This window comes from Aythya fuligula, chromosome 1, assembly GCF_009819795.1.
Source record: "Aythya fuligula isolate bAytFul2 chromosome 1, bAytFul2.pri, whole genome shotgun sequence".
Lineage (NCBI taxonomy): Eukaryota > Metazoa > Chordata > Aves > Anseriformes > Anatidae > Aythya > Aythya fuligula.
The window spans coordinates 26,390,284-26,409,257 of record NC_045559.1 but is presented as its reverse complement, the minus strand read 5'-3'; the positions used below and the strand labels follow the sequence as shown (position 1 = coordinate 26,409,257).

The 18,974-nt window shown below is 39.5% G+C and overlaps 1 protein-coding gene across 3 annotated transcripts in view; it reads left to right on the top strand.

Moving 5' to 3' along the window:
* Window positions 1-18,974, top strand: part of ST7 (suppression of tumorigenicity 7) — a 139,674-nt gene that overhangs the window by 98,852 nt on the left and 21,848 nt on the right. For all 3 annotated transcript variants that reach the window (XM_032197492.1, XM_032197484.1, XM_032197501.1), the window contains exons 9-11: window positions 5,431-5,545; window positions 13,691-13,763; window positions 15,370-15,472. In XM_032197492.1, coding sequence (XP_032053383.1) covers window positions 5,431-5,545; window positions 13,691-13,763; window positions 15,370-15,472 — 291 coding nt within the window. The remainder of the gene's footprint in view (window positions 1-5,430; window positions 5,546-13,690; window positions 13,764-15,369; window positions 15,473-18,974) is intronic.

The following is an 18,974-nucleotide window of genomic DNA, read 5'->3' as shown; positions in this document are numbered from 1 at the left end:
AACTGATGGTAATGTTTCTCATATGAATTGTGCTTAAAATTGTAATAGCCAGGTGACTACAATGAAAGATTGCCTTTTAGGCATGTGTTGAAAACAGGGGTTTTTCTTGCAGAACATGTGGGCCTTCTCAAAAGATTTGTCCAACATATTTAACGACAACTTACACCCAGCTGGAGCAAAATGGCTGTGCTGGGCACGTGTCCTGTACAGCAGCGTACTTGCTTCCTGTACTAAAGCTACACTACACTGTCAGGTTTTGTTTGCCTTACAATTTGTTGAAACATATATTCAGCCTGCTGAGCATATACTGCGTGTTATCAAATCCTGTGTAGCACAGACAATTGCATCTGATTTTTCGTCGTACTCAGTGTATTTACCCAAGGGTTTCCAGCACTCTGATTCCATTAAGACAGAAAACGGAATGTAGTCATGTGGTCTTACAGGGACCCTGGTAACTTGGGTTCCTTTTTTGTCAATCCTCTTGTATCAATCCTCGTTCAGAGGCATTGTATGTCTTTTAATTGTGTTCCTCCACCTCTTTGGAAACCCCTAGCACATTTTTGAGTTACTAGATCATTTCCTTCTTTTAATTGCATTTAAAAGTCTAAAACTATGGCAAGGTTTCTGCAAAGTACTTCATGATAATATAAATAAAGGATTTTCTCCTGAAGAGGGCTATGAGTAATCACTTTATTTTCATGCTTTATAAAGTTGCTGATCTTTGATATATCAAAAATTATATAATTTCTCTTACTGCTTTTATGTGATGCAATTATTTAGTAGTAAGTGTACATCTGGAACAACTTGTGTTCTTCTGGTTTCATGCCATGTCTTCCTTCAAGATCCTTTTTATTCCTGGAATGTGCATTTTTACAACACAGTCCAAATAACAGCATTTTCATAATTATATTCCTTAAAGAACTCAAGTCTTACTCCAAAGGCTTTCATCCTCCAATGCTGCATGTTCTAGCATATTTCCTTAGAGTTTGCGTAGTCAGTAAGATATTTATTCCTTTACTGTCTAATTGCTAATCCTACCTTGAATTAAAGACACATTATCTGTAAATATTTTGGAACACTAGAGCTAAACTTGCATTTGCCAAATAAAAATGGAATGTCAGCTAAATTCTATACCTGTCCCATCCCACAGTGTAAAGTGGAGCCTATCTGTGTGCTAGCCTGTGTTTGCTGACAACATTTCTTCTCTCCTTGCCAGGTGAGCTGGCCAGGGGTTTGTGATATCTGTTCTCAGGTTTTGCAAATCAGCTCCATTGTATTAAGTTGGCTGACAGATAGCTTCTTTACAGCTAGTAATCTAGCTTCAATATTAGGGAGTTTACAACAATACTCTTTACTAGATTGTTTTTAGCCTGGTTTTCTGGGAAAATAAAGCTTACGAAATCAAGTCTCAACTGTTTCTCTCAGTACAAGGAATATTTGATCCATCATTCAGATTCAACAAAATTTGTCAAAGGAAAGGAAATATTAAAGACATCCAATTTCTGCAGCTTTTATGGGAAAAGTAGCTGAATACAAGGAAAAGATCATATTAGTCATATTAGACTAAAGAAAAACTTAGCCATAAGTTAATTTTATTAGACATCAGAGAGTCAATGTGGAATGATGTTTCAAGTGCCTCCAGCCCAAGGCAAACTTCAGACAGAGTTTAAGACATCTGAAAATCTAGCTGTAGATAACGAAGTCCTAAGAAGTGGGGTCTTCTATATTTCTGCTCAGAAATGGCTTGATATTTTGCCTTTTTACTTTGTTCAGTTAACAGTGCTTACAGATGACAGTCATGTACCAGAAAGCAGCTTATGCAAAGTGCTGGTGAACGTAACAGTGCTATCTACAGTGCGCTCTTGGTTCTTTGCTGGTGGCTGACAGTCACACCTGGAAGATGGCAGCTTCAGTCATTTCTCTTCTAGGAGGCAGATTTTACCATTTCACATAGCCACAGTGGGAAGAGATAGACTCGAAGTTAAGGTTGTAAATTCCCACTGAATTTCTCATTTATTTGTTGTTGTTTCTTTTTTGTAAGCTGAACTCACTTACTCATATCTACAAATGCATTCAGTTGAATACATGGATTTTAAAATGCTTGTAGAGAATATATGAATATAAGCAGCAGTGAATGGTTGTGTGCATTGCCCATAAAATACGTGGCCATTTGTACAGCCACAATGCAAATAAAGAATAAATGTGTCAACACCAGGTGATGTATAAGATCATTCATTTATCCACCTCTGTATTCACTTGAGCCCCATGGTCTAGTCATAGTCATAAACTGTAACTCAAGGCTGTTCACTACACAAATGATGTATCATTGCTAATTGATGCATGAGGTTAATGTCATCACAGGAGGAAAACAGATATAGCAGCTAAAACTACATTCCTTGAAAATGTTTCAAAATTAGATCTAAATGACAAAATACTGATGATGGAAATTTTTTCAGGAAAGGGAGTCCTCTTCATTTAACTGTTCTTTGGGAGGTATAACTTGTTCCTCATCCAATAAATCAGACGGGGATTTCCTTGTACCATAAAGCATATTTTGTGATCATCACTCTTTCGTATCCATCAAAAAGTCATTGAAACTACACCCTGCAATATGGATTGGGGTGAGTCTGGAATTACGGCCCTCCCAGGACTAGCGATAAGATATCTGATTGTGTCAGACTTAGTTCCAGATTTCTTCTGCAAACTTGTACTCCCAAAATATCGTGAAAATTAAAAATTACTAATTACCTGCAAAAGCTGCCATTCCTGTGTATCTGCAGTACAGCTAATGAATCTTTCAACAGAAGCAGTTCCACTTGCTGTGTGTGTATGTGTTCCTCCCCAAATGTGCAGAGCAGTTGGAACAGAATAAGGGCTAATGGAGCCACTAGAAATTATTTTGACAAGTTCAAAATAAAATCCTTGCGAGCACGTACTTGGTATGATGCATTTGATATCTACTTGAACATCTCGTGTTGTAAGGTAATACATTCGTGGCCATGTTGTGTTGGCTTTGATATGGTACGAAAGCAAGCTTAGCTCAGAGGAGTACAGCTCTTTATACTGGCTGAGAGTCCAATAATTAGCATTTTATAATGAAATCTGTAGTCCTAAGCAGTATTGAGGTAAGAAGGTACAGTTGCTTTGGTGAGAAACGTCAAGTGCTGAATCTGATGGCTGTCTCTTGAGGTCTTAAGTCATGGAGAAGGATGACAGTAGAGCTTTCGTGTCATCTCTAAGTGCAGTGGTTGGCACTAATATAAAAGTGTCTGTTACAGTAAAGATGAAAAGAGAATGAAAATTGATCATTGGACACCTTGGCCAATGTTAGTCTCTAACATCACAGAAAATTCACAGTTAGGTGCAAAGGGAGCCGTGTGTCTCCTTAAACCGGAGGCCAGAGAAGAACCCCGTGCTGTAATGGCCTGGGGAACTCGAGGGTGCCTTCTCCTTGCCCTGCTCACGGACGGGGTGCCCGTCTTCACCCCTCGGTGTGGGGCATGAGGCCTGCTGGGGAGGAGATGGGAGCTGACCCTTGGCTCTCTGCTGCTCCTCAGCACGGCACAGGGTTTGGCCTGCCCTCAACGTCCAGCAGGCCAATGTTGTAACCTCTGAGGCGTTTTTTTTTTCTTCCCCAGTGTTTCCCCGCACTCTGGGGCCTAAAAGATGACCTGTGGTAATACACTTGCATCTAAGTGGCGTTACTTTCTGGGACGCTTCTCAAAAACCACATTTGTACTGTGAAGAGTATTCGCAGTAAAAGCTGTGTGTTGTCCATCCTGAGATGGCAGAAAACTGAGCTCATGTCCTCTCCTCTTATTTTTTTATTTATAGCAAACGTGCTGTCATTTGTGCAAAGTCAGCGTTAGCACAGCTGAGTGGCTGGTTAGAGGTGTTTTATTTTTGTAACCACAGCATCAACCGAGTTCGTTTTGACTCAGTTGGACTTGCTAACATTGAGCCCTTCCCAGATTAAACCTTCATTAACACGTGTCAGTCTGGAGGTCTGGTAGGCCGGACAGTGACCTTTCTTCTGCTGCTGTCTCAGGCGAGGTTTATCACTCTGACAGAACCTAATTAAAGCTGAAAAAAAATAAAAACCAGTGAGTGATGTCAGTGAGAAACAGAACCAGAGTAGGAACTTTTACTGGCCACGGCACATCTGTGACTGGCTGCAGCTCTTCCCTTTTCTTCACTCGTGGAGGGAAGGTTTTTCTGCCAGCCATTATTCATCCGCAATGAAGAGGGATAATCTTTCTTAATCCCTTGAAGGGGTTGTTTGCAATATGCTCATTCTGAGCTTTAAATCACTTTTTATGTAGGGCTAGATTCTGTCATGCTTTTTCCTTCCAAGTAGTAGCTTCGACCGTTAAATATGCAGCAGTCAGTAAGGACAAGACTGAGAAGTAGTAGGTGCCATGCTGGATCCATAACTGATGGAGCCAGCTGTGTGAATTTTCACCTGCAGTTATTTTTCTTCGTGAGCAAAGACTTAAACTTCTTATTTTTATGGTCATTTTTTTTTATCTAGATAAGCACCAAGACCTGTGGTCCATTTTTTTTCGGAACACTGGAGAAGAAGGAAAGCCTGTAAACTACACAGTTTCTTTTGTGTGTGTGTGTTCCTCACAGGTTCAGCTCCATCCATTTCAGCTGGGAACTTTATGCCCATCCCTATCCCACTGGAATCACAAATTCAGTGAATCAGCTTCTGTCTCAGTGATCATGGTTCGCACCAGAAATTTGTATAATCCATTATACAAAACACTCCTGTCCTTGCATTTTTGATACTTTAGTAATCCTCAAAGTGCAACAGAGTCAGTGCTACCCAAAGAGCCAAATTTAGACAGACTTAGCCCATAAGGACAGATTATTTCTTACATTAACATGTGCCAGGCAAGAATTTAATGTACAAGGAAGAATTTCTCTGCACGTTGCACATCTGATAATCTTCCTTAAAGAGGGAAGAAGCTACAGACATTACCTGTTTCTTATTTTCTAAAATTCCTGGTGAATCTTCACCATTCTTGTTTCCATCCTGTTCTCTGTTTGCGAGATTAAGATTTGGTGGTTCTCATCAGTTTCTCTGTATCTTCAGAAGTATGTTTATTAATTGACAGTTTTCATATCCAACTTAATATTGTCATAAAGACCAAGGCTGACCTGGAACTATTTTCTTTACATGGCTTGTTAGAGTATTCCTGTTCCTGTACACCTGATTCAAGGATTAAATGCATCCTATGCTAAGCATATTTTGTCAAGAAACCTGCTCCACTGTCTGTTTAGAGCTCAGAAATTTCTGAGGTAATAGTGAACTCTGGGAAAGAGTCAGGAATGTGGGGAACTGAAGGGTTTTAACTTGGTGCGTTTTGAACATGAAACCATTTTCCATGTCAATAATCTAGCCCTTTCATATGTTATTGATTTTAGTTGATGAAGGAGTTTCCTCTGCTCAGCATGTTCAACATCCATGAAAACCTGCTAGAAGCTTTGTTGGAACTGCAAGCATATGCAGATGTCCAGGCAGTCTTAGCAAAGTATGATGGTAAGTCCGTATGTATTTATATTTTTTCTATACAGTACTCAGAAAAACAATGTTTTGGTCAAGCTTTAGAAAGTCAAACTTTAAAATTTCAGAAATATTGTAAGTAAAGTGACTTGCACAAGCTTCATACGTCCCCTTACACAGTCCTTGATCCAGAGATTACATACTGTGTGTTGTGTTTTTTTTCTGCAAACCCTGCTTCATTCTCTGTGCAGAGTAGTGGAATTCACTTACTCGTAGCTCTTCAGCACTTTCTTTGCTTTCTGTTGATGCTTAAAGAATGACTGTTTTGGTTCTGTAGACTCTTATTGCATGTTATTCAAACCTTGTCTGAAGAAAGGATTGGTGTATGCATGAACCAAATGGCTGAATTAAGTGCAAAAGCCTACATTTTGATATTTCTTAACTCTTTCTCTAGCTTTATCTTGTTGCCTTTAAAATGTCCTTAATTACTAGATTTTATGGCTTTTCCAGTGTTACTTAAGCAGAGATTTTAAGGCTTTTAACTTCAAAAGTTTTTGAAGAGGTGAATGGAGGCTATTTGAGGTGCTGTTGCATACGTGGCTACCAGTATGGGCACTGGAACCCGTAACCACAGAGCTTTGGCCACTCTCTCTTTGATTCTTTGAATAGACTTCACGTCCTTTCCAGCCTATCCCTAGTTGATCTTCTGTCCCATTTGTCTACTGAACTCCCTTCTACTTCTGCTTTGCACAGTCAATTTCAGCTTTCTTTTGCTTCCAGTTCCTACCAGAGGCTCCTGTTTCAGCCAGTACCATTCACTCCCAAAGCCATTTTCCTACCTCACCTAACTAGCTGTCCCAGTCTGGTTTTCAGGGCAGTGATGGTCATTATACATCTCCTCACCCACTTTACAACTCCTCTTTTACCACTTGCATCTTTTCCATCTACACTTTTCTCTGTGGCTTCTGTCTTGGTTTTGATCAGCTTTGTTCTCTTTGCCTGGACACCAAAAAGCAGAAAAGTGTAACAGCCCATGGAGACAGGAGCTTCTCACTGTGGCTTCAGGCACCATGGGACTTCAGCACATCCTTGTCTTTAATGTAGTTATCTACTAATAACTCTGGGAAATAGCAGACCTGTGGCGGAACAGGAAATTAAATCAAGCCCTCCCAAATCTCAGATTAAACTCCTGTGCCAACGCTGCTTTTGCATGGTGAAGCACTGATCTCTAGGTTTAAACAATACTATGGTGGCACTTTGAAGATGCTAAAACTTGAAGGTGCGTTTTGTTTTCTCAAAAGCGTCTGATATAATCAAAACTGAGGTCAGAAGTATAACAGATGTGGCTTTTCAAAATTGAAACTCTTTTTACTTCATCTGTTTGAGCCTATGCATTTTCAACTCATTTTTTTGCCATATATAAAGAAAGGTGTGTGTATATGCTAGGTATGCACAAGGACTCCACAAGCACAGGCTTAACCAGTATGACTCTTACAGCTCATGAGTCTCAGAAGGCTCATCTCAGGGAGTCTCAGCTCATTTTAGAACTCATCAGCTTCATGTGTTGTAAGATTTATTGGATTATAAAACAATGAACTCATTTATACTTTCCTATCTGCAGTTTCTGTTGGTTCCACTCCACTGCCTTTTTTTTGACTGAGCCCAAACCTGATTTATTGTATTTTGATAACATATGAACAAATTATTTCCTTGAGCAGCCTGCCCCCACCCTGGGCTAAAAAGTTGGATTGCACTGTGCAAAACCTCAGCCTCTGCAAGCAGACACACTGCTTTACTAAAAGCTGTGTGTTAAATAGTGTTTATATTATGTACCTGGCAACAGAGCTGATGTCTATACTCATTATTCATGGAAAAAGGGCCTCATTAGTGGGAAGTCATGCACTGTTGCTGAGCTACATCATTATGGTTTCAGAGTTCAGTGCCTGTCAATAGAGTGCAGATGACCTAAATACTGTTGAATTCTGAAAGGAGTTTTGGCTCCGATTTGACATGGATCCATGTTATTTACAGCAGAAATAGTTATGGCTGCTGAAAAGACTGTTCTTAATGGAATAAGCTTCTGGTATTCATAACAGATAAAGTTTATCTGCTCCTATTTCCTTATTTTTTAAATTGATCGTTTTTCAGTGGAGTAGGTCTGCTTGTTGTGATGCTCAGAGCAAATGATTTATTAACTTCCCTAGGCAGCCCGTCCCTTTGATTGTTATTCTCTGGTAACCTGGGTACTATGTGAAAACTCAGACCTTTCTGGTAATTGAAAATCAAATTAAAAAAGGTTGGAGGCCTGTTTGTTTAGTTGTAGTGATGCAGTGATCCCTCCCTGAAGATCTCCTTGGCTTCTTTTTTCTTTTTTTTCTTTTTTTTTCTTTTTTTTTCTTTTTTTTTCTTTTTTTTTTGTAGTAAATGTCACTGTCTTACTTTCTTGTGAGACTGTAAACTTTCTGGTTTGCAGGAGGAACACTTTGTACAGATTCTCCTTTCACTTACCACTTGCAAAGAAGGAGAAGGACCTTGTTACCATGTAGACAGGCCTGAATTCAGAGTTAACTTGAGAAGAGAATTTATACTATATGATACATAGAAATAAAATGTTTGGTGGTTTTTGTTTGGTTGGTTTTGTTTGATTTATATTTTTTTTTAATGCAAAATGTCTCATTCTGCTCTAGGCTGTTACACTTTTATTTGGTAACTGCTTACTTCAAAGAATCCTACTCTAAATTAGTGTCAAATCAAAATGTAAACCTTTTTTTAAAAAAAAAAACACAATTAGAAACAATCATCTTTATCTTGGAACGTGCACGGTGAATGGGTATTGATCATATTCTTATTTGTTAACAGTTAATATAGAGAAACCAGTTTTCTAAAATGTATCCCATTCAGAGTTACTCTCCGTTCTTCAGTCTCCCTCTGTCCAACTTCTTGTCCTTACAACATATGAAATACATGTATGTAGGTTTTACTTACATTGAACTTAGAATCATATCACAGAATGGCTTGGGTTGGAAGGGACCTCAGAGATCATCTAGTTCCGACCCTCCTGTCATGGGCAGGGATGCCACCCACTAGATCAGGTTGCCCAGCGTCCCATCCAGCCTGGCCTTGAGCACTTCCAGGGATGGGGCATCCACAGCTTCTCTGGGCAACCTGTGCCAGTGCCTCACCACCCTCACAGTGAAGAATTTCCTCCTAACCTCTAATCTAACTTCAAGGCATTCCTTCCGTAGGTAGTTCGTAGGTAGTTGTAGATTGATCAACTAATCACATGGAGTCTTCAGCTATGGTCTCTGGGGCTTTTGTGGATATTTGCCTCAATCCTGTGTCTGTTCATACCATCTGGTCTCTCTCTCTCTCTCTTTTTTTTTTTTTTTGCCATATGATTCTGTGTTTTGCTTTGTTTTGTTTGTTTCTCCAGCTTGTGCATCAACACAAGAAGTCTAAACTAATTGTCTAAACTAATGGTACTGATCTTGCTCTTTCTAATCTTCTATAGGAGAAAAGGTTGCTTCCCCTTTAGATGCATTTAGGATTAAACTCAGTCAAATCAAAGGGGTTGACATGTGTATGATTTTGGGGTCTTCCACCAGTGAGGAAGAAATGTCAAAACTACAGAAAATCCAAACCGCTTTGTGTTACAAGCACAAAGTAAGCCTTAGGTCATCGTGTTCATAGTTTTGCTCCCTCCAACATACTTTCTACCATGTCTTGTGGAAAGAGGGCTCAGGCAATGACTGTTCTTGTGGGAGATGATACCACAGGACAGTAGATCTTTCTGACAAAGTGTTTCTCCCCTGATGTTCAGTTCATATTTTCCGTTATTGAATTCCATCCCTTTACTCTCGCTTTAACCATTTGTATCAGCTTAATTCTTTTTCTTCCACAATGTTTGTATCTTTATAGATGACTGCATCTCTCTTCTGTCACCACTGATCCAGCCAGCACATATTTATGCATTTTTAGTCTTTCCCGTAAGCAGTTCCTCCTTCCACCTGTGCACGAGTTGATAATCTAGTCTGCAGGTGCAGAGAACTGGGGGAGCTCTGTGCTGACAAGGCAAGTGTTGGCCTATCCCTGAAACACTGCAGAGGGAGAAAAACACGGGCTGAGGGAGAGAAAATCAGACCAAACCACAGCACAATGCGTGTCCTGTAGTCCATCGCTTTTTTCTTATATCTTCACATATTTTTTTCCAGTTTGTTGGCATACTTAAAGGTTGCATGTTTAGAAATATGTGAGTTCATCTGGTACCTTAAGTGTAGCCTCTCTTCAATGCTGTATGGAGAAAAGCTAAGAGTTTGACTGAGAAGATCTTACTGTACAAATTGTGGCCCCGGATCTACAGCTTATTTCAGCAAATACTTTTGATCCTATTAATGTTGATAAGACTAGTCACCTATCTAAAGTTAAACCTGTAGGAATCTTCACTGCTGACTTGGAAATGACATGTCCTTTTGGGTCAAAAAAGGGAGTAGTTTCTGACCAGTCACTTAGATTTCCCATTTATTAATACCTAAAGGAATTGCAGCATGCCCATGTTTTCACATGTAGGGCTTTCTGATGACTTGGATAGGGGATGTTGCACCAGCCTGCACGCAGATTCATCATTTCTTGGTTTAGTTGCTATTTTATGAGAGTAAGAAATCCCATGATCTATTTAGATGATGTATGGCATATTCTGGATACCACGAATCACAGAATTAGTGATACTCTGGTTGCAAATCCCTATGCATAGCATCTTCCATTAATTCATTCTCAAATGCAATCACTTACAACGCAAATAACCAGTAAGAATTGGCTTTCCCAGCCCTCCCAATAGCTCTCTGGGGCTACTCCAAAGAAAATGACTGTTAATTAAATTTCAGCTATTTTGTATTCTGTTTGAAGATACAAGCAATAAAGAAGGGAGAGCCTTTTTTAGACTGTCATGTCAGTTCTTACTAAGCAAAAATATCCTGACAATTTTGAGAACAGAATAGCAGTTGCATATTTTCACACATTGTGGGAACTCCACAAGTAATCACAGGAGGGTGGGAAACCGTATATGTGAAGATACTTTGCCAGATGGCTCAGCGAGCTGGACACACTCATCTATGAAAACCTTCACTTTGGTTCCTGACAGAGGACTTATCTCCTACAGCAAGTTTAGACTTGATTTGCTTGCTAAAGTCAAGTTATAGCCAGCCATAATTGTTTTATGCTGTTTTATAAAATACGAAGGTCCAGTTTAGGAAACGAAGCCTAAATTATATGAAGGTTTTAAAGTATTGTAGTGATCAGGCTAGGATATAGAAGAGCTGAATCCTTACAGTCTAATATGGGGCAAGCAAAAAAGAGGAGGGGAGCAGCATGGATCTACTGAGGGTGATCACTATCTCCACAGCAACATAAACACCAACATTTGTGTGCATTTCTTCCACTGCCAAGGGACTGTAGGTATTACCCTCAAATAATTGCTGCTTGCTTATTAGGAGCCTAGTAGTGAAGAGCCCTCCTGGGTAAGGCAGGTTCCCTGCCGATGTATTTACTGCAGATTACCCTTTCTGTGAGCTGAGCAAGCTATTAAACAAAATTAGCTATTTTGTTTGCCCAGTTATTCTACCTGGAAATCTGTCTCCAAACTTGATGTCTTAAAACTTTCTTTTAACCCCCAGCCTACATTTGATGTTGGACTGTTTATTCTTGTGCCAACATTGTCCTTCAACTAAACAGCCCTTCTCCTTCCCTGGTGTTCTCTGCGGGTGTGCATAGGCAATCGTTGTATCATTGCTCAGGCCATATTTCATTTGGATTGGTACACAACCAATCCACAGTCTTTTTGTTTACTTTTCTTGATCTTGAACATGGGTGATGAGATTTGAACACAACATTCCCTTGAAAAATCCCATTGCTTCTGCAGGAATGACTCAGGTGGTGTACCTAAGCCTTACCTCACCTCACCGCATTTCCCTCCTGTGCAGATGCCAGCACCTTACAGTGCATCATCCCGAAATCTATATGCACAGATTTTCCTCAGCTGTTTCCAGCCTAGGAGCACCTGCTTCCTAGTAGAAGACCTTGTTTTGTGATCTAGTGTTTTGTTTTAGTATATTTAACCTCACATCAAGCTCAGTTCCTACTCCATGATACCTTAAGCTCTTATCCTAGAATTAATTGTACTCCTCACAGCTTGGTCCATGTCACTTCCACTGAACATTTGCCATTCAGGTTATGTGGAGCAGTCTCATTGCTTCACCTCATGGATTGTGTATCAGTGACAGAATTGCCATGTTCTTCCTGTCATTCTGTTTGGCTGGCATACCTGCGTCCTGTGTTGAAATAGAGCAGGCAGCTTTCATCAGCATCACAACTGGTTTTCCTCTGCTGCATCCATTATTTGAAGAAGGACAAGGATTCTCACTTTTTTTTTTTTTTTTTTTTTTTTTTTTTTTTTTCTAGGGATTTCTGACTAGCAGCAGATCTACCCCTTGCTCTGCATCATTCATGCAAAATTTTGTAACTGTCCAATCCTCAACAAACATGGCTAGATTTGAACTGAGGGAAGGGAAAATATTTCCTGTGAGACAAAGATGACCTGGTGGCCCAGAAAAACGCTGTACAGATCAGGGGAAAATACGGTGTTCTACTGACCAAATCAAGCCCCCACAAATGACTGCAGGTCATTGTTTTGTTGTTGTTGTTGTTTTTCTTTTGCATTCAGAAAGAAACTCTACCTTCCAATCCGTTTATGATTGAAAACAAGCCTTTAACTAGGGGGCAGAGCCTAGTATGTTCTGCAAAACACCACTTCTGTTTACTGGAAATTTACTCCTAATGCTAAGGAGAACCTGGTGTAAGCAGGGTTACTGGAGGTGCTTATAAATATTTTCTCTTCCTGTCACTGAAGGTGTGCTCAAGTGTGTGTTTGTAGCTAGCTTCTGTTATTGTAGCAATTAAGATATGCATCACCTAGACTGTTCTGCATGCTGTTGACTTTAATTACTTTCATTGCTACAATTACACAATCCAATGAAATCAGAGTTGGAATATATTATAGGGGAGTATTCAACATACTCACTACATCTCACTCTCAATGACAAACTGAGGGACAGATAGTTTCTGAGAACAATAGTCTAACCATTAACTCTCCACTCTTGCAGTGGGCCTGGTCCAGTGCCTTTTATCTACTGCACTATTTATTTTTGATATTTACTGGTGGAAGCTGTATATTATTTCTGGGCCATAGTGCTTTTTATATCTTACTTCTTGGGATTTTCTTACAGTAGTAGCCAGTGTGCTGTGTGCAGAATCCAGCCCTTAGGTTCTTGGTTGTTTTTATTTATTTAACTGTAATCTTTACACTCTAATGCTGGAATATTTCACCCACTAGATAATACGTCTGCTAGGCAGATTACTAGTGTGGAAGTCAATTCTTTATAGAGTGGGAACAAATCTCTAGATGAAATCTGTTAAGCAGCGTTTATCTCTACCCTTCGGGTGCTTGGTGCCAATCTGCTGGTAGAGAACAGGTATGAAGTGGAACTAATGGGTTAAGTCAGGTGTATGGCTGCTTTGCATATCTGGGACAGCATAAAACGGCCCGAGGCTGTCTGGTGAACATTTTGGTTCAAGATTTCCTTAAGAGGCCAAACACCTTAATTGTACTCTTGATCTTTAGCTGCAGTGAATCTAAGAGTTGTTTGCTTGCATGTCAAATCCATTATTACTTAAATATCTGTCTTAACTTGTGTAGCTGCCTTGTATTCATATTAAACTGCTTCTTAGTGAAAACAAGAGGAAGGGATAAGATAGCTCTCAGCTATTTCTTAAATGTTTCATAAACTGGAAAAAAATCACATTTTCCAGGTTACCTTTATGTACAAAGTAATGATTTTTTTCACTGTCTCTGTAAATCACTCTGTGAATTAGTTCTTTAATGAACCAGTTGATGATTGAATGGCAGTTCCTGTGGTCATTAACACAGGTTTTAAAGCCTGTATATTTTACCTGAGTGGAAATTTAAAATCCATGTAACATGAGAGTGCAAGTTCTGAGATCAGAATGTACTCTGCATTCACTTAATAATTTTGCACATCCTATGCATACTTTGATGAAATATTGATCAAGCACTTCTTTCTGCAGACTCTTAAGGGCTCAGATGTTCACTTTTTTCTCTCTTTTCAACAGATATAAGCTTACCAAAATCAGCAACAATATGTTACACAGCTGCATTGCTCAAAGCCAGAGCTGTCTCTGACAAGTAAGTGCATAACAACCTCTCTCCAACAAAATTCCTGATTTAATTCAAGATTTCTCTTAGGTGATCTGCTGAGCCCACACCCTAACAATCTGCTGGGTTAGCAGGAGAATTCAGTCCTGCAGTAAATTCACAAAATTAATTTATATCTAAGAAGAAAAAATGCAGTGATCAAACATTGCAGTTCAAATATTAAAGAAGAAGAAAAGAGAAATAGCCCAAAATCAATTCTTATTTCAAATTTATGTATACTGTCTGGGTGAGCTTTGGCTTCCTAGATAGTATAATGAAGATGTAACCAAAAGATCCTGTAATGTGTACTATCTGGGAGAGCCGTGGCTTCCTGGGTAGTATAAAGAAGATTCAACTGAAAGGTGCTGTGTGGCTCAACCTCTTCAACTTTATATAAACCTGACCTCAAAAAGGTAATAAATGCATGTGGATACACTGGTAACAATGTCATTTACAAATGCTGTGAGAAGACTGCTTAAATAGTGGCAGGTGGATGTAGCGTTACCATGTCAGGGATTCTGAGAGGTAGATAATTTTCATATTTTTAGACACACAAATATCTGCTCATTCCTGTTATGGCTATCTCTTGGGTCTCAACCTTCCAAGGTGCTGAGCACATCTACTCGATACCTGTGGACTTGAGGGCGCTGGCCCACTCCAAAAAGGTGCTCAGCTCCTTGTGAGATTGAGCCCAAAGATCCCAGTTCTGCTCTCAGATGCCTTTACACAAATCCCAGGCAGGAGTTGTGTCCGTGCACCTGAGGGCCAAATGCCTCCCTAAAGTTGGAAAGCAAGTAGAGTGGAAAGCCGTTCTCTTGACTGACATCCTGACAGTTTTTGCTTTTAAAGTGTATGTACACATCAAGATCTAAGTAATTTTCTTTCATTCTTTTTATCCTGTAGATCGCCAGTACCTACTGCAACATCTTTCCTCCCTACACAGCGACTCCAGCTTGGGAGGGCAGGGCTAAGGTTGTCACAGCTTTCCCTGTGGTGTCTGCCTGCCAAGTACAGCTCTGGAGTTAGCCGTGGGGTGTGAGGTGAGAAAGAGATTGCATGGTCTGGTTTTTCATTCACTGGGGCAGATGAATTGCCCGCAGTTTGGGCATGCTACCCTCAATGGTGCTGCGGCCAGTAGACCACCCGCTACTGCTGCTGCATCGTGCTTCCATCCCAACCTGGCCCAGGGGCATTGGGTTGGGAACCTCCCTCAAACCTCCCCAAACCTCTTTTTAGTAGAAACCCTCCAACGATTATTTGGCATTGGGTTTTTTTACTTTTATTTTTTTTCCTGCAACTTCAGCCTTGAATATGCCCCTTAGAAAGGTATCTAGAGCAAATTTAGATTAGTGACAGAGAAAGATCTGACTGAACTGACTTCCTGCCTTGACTAGATGCAAACATGCTTTCCACTTCTGCTGGGATTTTCATTGGCCTTCACGTAATAGATCACTTAGAGTTTCCACTTACTATGGAAGTTTGGAGAGCATAGGAAACTGACGCAGTTTGGTTACATGGGCCCATGATCTAGATTCTTTTTCTGCCTTCTTCTTACTAGCGTTTCTGACCTAATGTGTTTGTTCCTTTGCTTTTCTAGATTTTCTCCAGAGGCTGCCTCAAGGCGAGGGCTGAGTACTGCAGAGATGAATGCAGTAGAAGCTATTCACAGAGCAGTAGAATTTAATCCACATGTGCCAAAAGTGAGTATGGAGAAAATATTGTTCTAGTTGTAAAATTGCTGAGGTCCTAACTCCTGTTTGTTGTTTGTTTGTTTGTTTTTTATATTCAGTTATCACATGATTTTGTAGAAAAGGGACTAAGCAATAGGAGGGCAAAGAGACTGATAATCTGCAATTTTTTTTTCTTCAGGTATTTCACATAAAGTGTGACACTTGAAGCTTGAAATTTTAGCTAAAGTGAGTCTTCTGTGTGACCAACAATTGCATACTGTGTTGTGGTAGTAGATACCACCAAATGCTATGCTGCAGGACAGAACTATATATAGGGACAGATTATTCTTTGCCCAATAGCCATAAAATATCTTCTAGTTTAAAGTAGCATATTCTCTTTATTTTGATGACTACATATAAGAACATGGTTTTGATATGCCATATAAAGAAACTTAGATTTTGAGTTCATGCTATGCTTCAGACAAGTTGCATTAGTAATCCTTATGCAGCACTCTGTCATTAAGCTCTGAGAACACATAGCTCAGAGATGAAGAATCACTGAGGACTACAAAGATCAGTAAAAAAAGGGATTTATGCTTTAATTCCCTAATCCTCGCCCTAGATGTGTATCTCAGCAGTGAGAATCTTGCCTGTGGCTACTGAAAGCTAATTTATAATTTTCTCACCTGCAGTCTGTAAGTTCACTGTAAAGGCAAATTAGAAGACAGATGCTTTTTGGCCCCAGATCTGCCTCTGAACCTCACCGTGCAAACCTCCTTTGGACCAGTGTTGCACTGTGAAAGCAAGCGGCCTTTGCTGGAGAGCAGAAGGCTCGTGTGTTAATGTAGGGAGCCTATTCATTAGTTAGAACTGAACACCAAGTCTGGTCAAAGTACACTCAAAATTTCTTCCTTGTATATGCATGTATTTCAGAAAATTTGTTCCCATTCATTTCAGGAATTAAGTATTCTTTCTGTGAGATATATCTTTTATGCCATCCACTAAATGGCATGGTTTAGCTATCAGAAAGATAGACTGTTTAATGAAATTGTCTACGTTTCTACGTTGACTATGAAAGGAGCAACTACTTTCCATTAAAAGCCTGATTTTTAGACTAGATTTAGGTGAGTCCATTTGTGTTATTAACTGATCTTCTACTTTTGTGGCAAGGTGTACAATGAAAACAGTCAAATTTGGTTCCAAGACTGCTCTTGGATATCCTATGGAATTCTGTATATCTCTTCCATCCCAATGATTTTTACACCAATACAGCCATTGATGCTCTCTTCTACCTGGTTGTCTGTTTGCCTGTCTATTCCAGTCTTGTTCTGGATAATTTTTTTCAAATTCTTACTTACCCAGTTAAAACATACCCTTATTTAAAAAAAAATAGATCACTTGCCAAGCAAAGATGTCAATTTAGTCTTGTCATGAGCTGTCCTTGGAAGCCTACTTGCCTTCATGCTTTTGAGTATTTTTTTTCCTTCAAAATCTTTTTTAACAGATTGTGTACTAATAAATCCACATTAACATACCTTATTTCCCTCCTTTAAATACGTGGTACTCCATTTACCATTCTCATTACCAGATCACTTGGTTTTGAATGGGGATCTTCCTCTTTTAAGTTTGTAGTGCAAGTCTGGCAGTTTCTGGATCCAGTTCTTTCATTGCTCAGGGATGGGGAGACTATTGGCTGCAACGGTTTCCACTTCCGAATACTCTTTTAATGTCCATCCTGCTATTGCCCCCATGCTCAACACTACCAAGAGCCTTCTTTTATTTGGCTTGATTTCCATTGCAAAATCTAATTTAGTGTAAGTTGTGGCAGTTGCCCCTGTAATCTCTGCACTTCCAGACCTTCAAGATGCTGCTTTGCTTGCAGGTCGTTGCTTTTATTCATTGCTTGTGACCCTTGTCTCACTCACCAACTCCTGTTTAGGTGACTGTTCAATAAAAGGCTGAAATTCCCTTTCCAACAAGCATCCCCCATGTGCAAAATGCAAATTTTGTGTTATTTTCTGTACTTTTAACAAAAGTCCAGTCCTCATTTAAGTTCCTCAGTCTAGTTGACATTGTTAATTGATTCCTTCAGTTTGAATTTCACAGGCTGTCATTCTGAGATTAAAAATCATTGTGAAAGGGATGAATTACCAGGATAAGGAGGTACTAATGGGAGCAGACTTTGTTGTTGTTTTTTTTTAAAGTTTATATTTTGACATTAAAACAGCATAACCAGTTGTAATACAGACTAATATACAGCGCTCCTGATTTTGCACTTATATTCTCTTTGCTATTAGCTAAATGCTATAAAGGTAGCAATAAAATATCCGTGATTATAAATTTATGCAGAGTGTGGATATTGCACCTCAGTTTCTGCTCAATTATGATTGAAGTCTCTAGAAACAGAGATAAGCTGTAGCAAGCAGCTAAAAAGAAATCACCAGAAATTGAACAGTGCCACAACGCTAATACGTCTTCAAAGCTTCTTTAGCATTTTAACACTAATGAGTCTCTTGTTCTGACCGAGGAAGAAATAAATTATGAAGTTGACATATTACTGAAAGCATTTGCAAAGTTCTCAGCAGAAGCCTTGAAAGGACCTACATTACAAAGGAGGAAAAAAATTAAATGGTTCAATATATTTACGGTTTCTCTCAAAAGGAGATTTTCCATTTTCAGTGTAATCATTAACATTCATCACATAAAAAAGATTATTACTGGAAATGCATTTTTGAGACGTTTAACGGGAAGCAGCGAATTTTCATTAATGAGATTCTGAGATGAGGAGAGAGCAGGGAACACAGTTCGACCATGCTGAGAGATGTTGCTGAGCTAGACTTGGAAACAAAGGGAGAACGGGTCTGCCTTTGATCCGTTACAGGTTGGTGTAAAACAATCATTAGACTCCTACTACAGTACTGCTGGAAATGTATGGCCAGATTCCAGTCCAGTGTGCCATCATGTCAGATGGTCAGATTTTCCTTCTTACACTTTATTTCAAGCATAGCTTGAAGACCTAGGAACACTTTAAGAAACATTTTGAAAGTCCCAGATTCCCATCGTTACAAAGAGGTGAGAAACCCTGCAAAAGCACCGGTCTTCCACTTGGGAGCCAGCGTGCTCTGGGCATTCCCTTTGTGTTTGTCATGTGAAGATGTAGGCAAAAGAAAATGAAAATGCAGTTACTCTTACATCGAAAAGGATTTCTAATAAGTAAATAGATTGCTTACCCATCACAAGCATTTTTGAATGCAAAGGGGCTGATCATCCTGCGTAAAGGAGAAGGGAAACAAAAAAGCCTAGTAAGCAACCTGGCTTTGGAATTTTGTTCACCAAGTTTCTAGTTATTAATTGAATTTGCTTAGTGTAAGCAAATGGACAAAATCCGAATTCTTCTCTAGAAGATAGGGGAATTCTCTGAGCACTGATGGTGAAAAGTAAACATTCAAACACTGGCTGGTTTCTGTGGTGTGCACCCAACTCCACTGATCCTGGATGACTCCACATTTATTTTGTGTCCACACAAAAATGC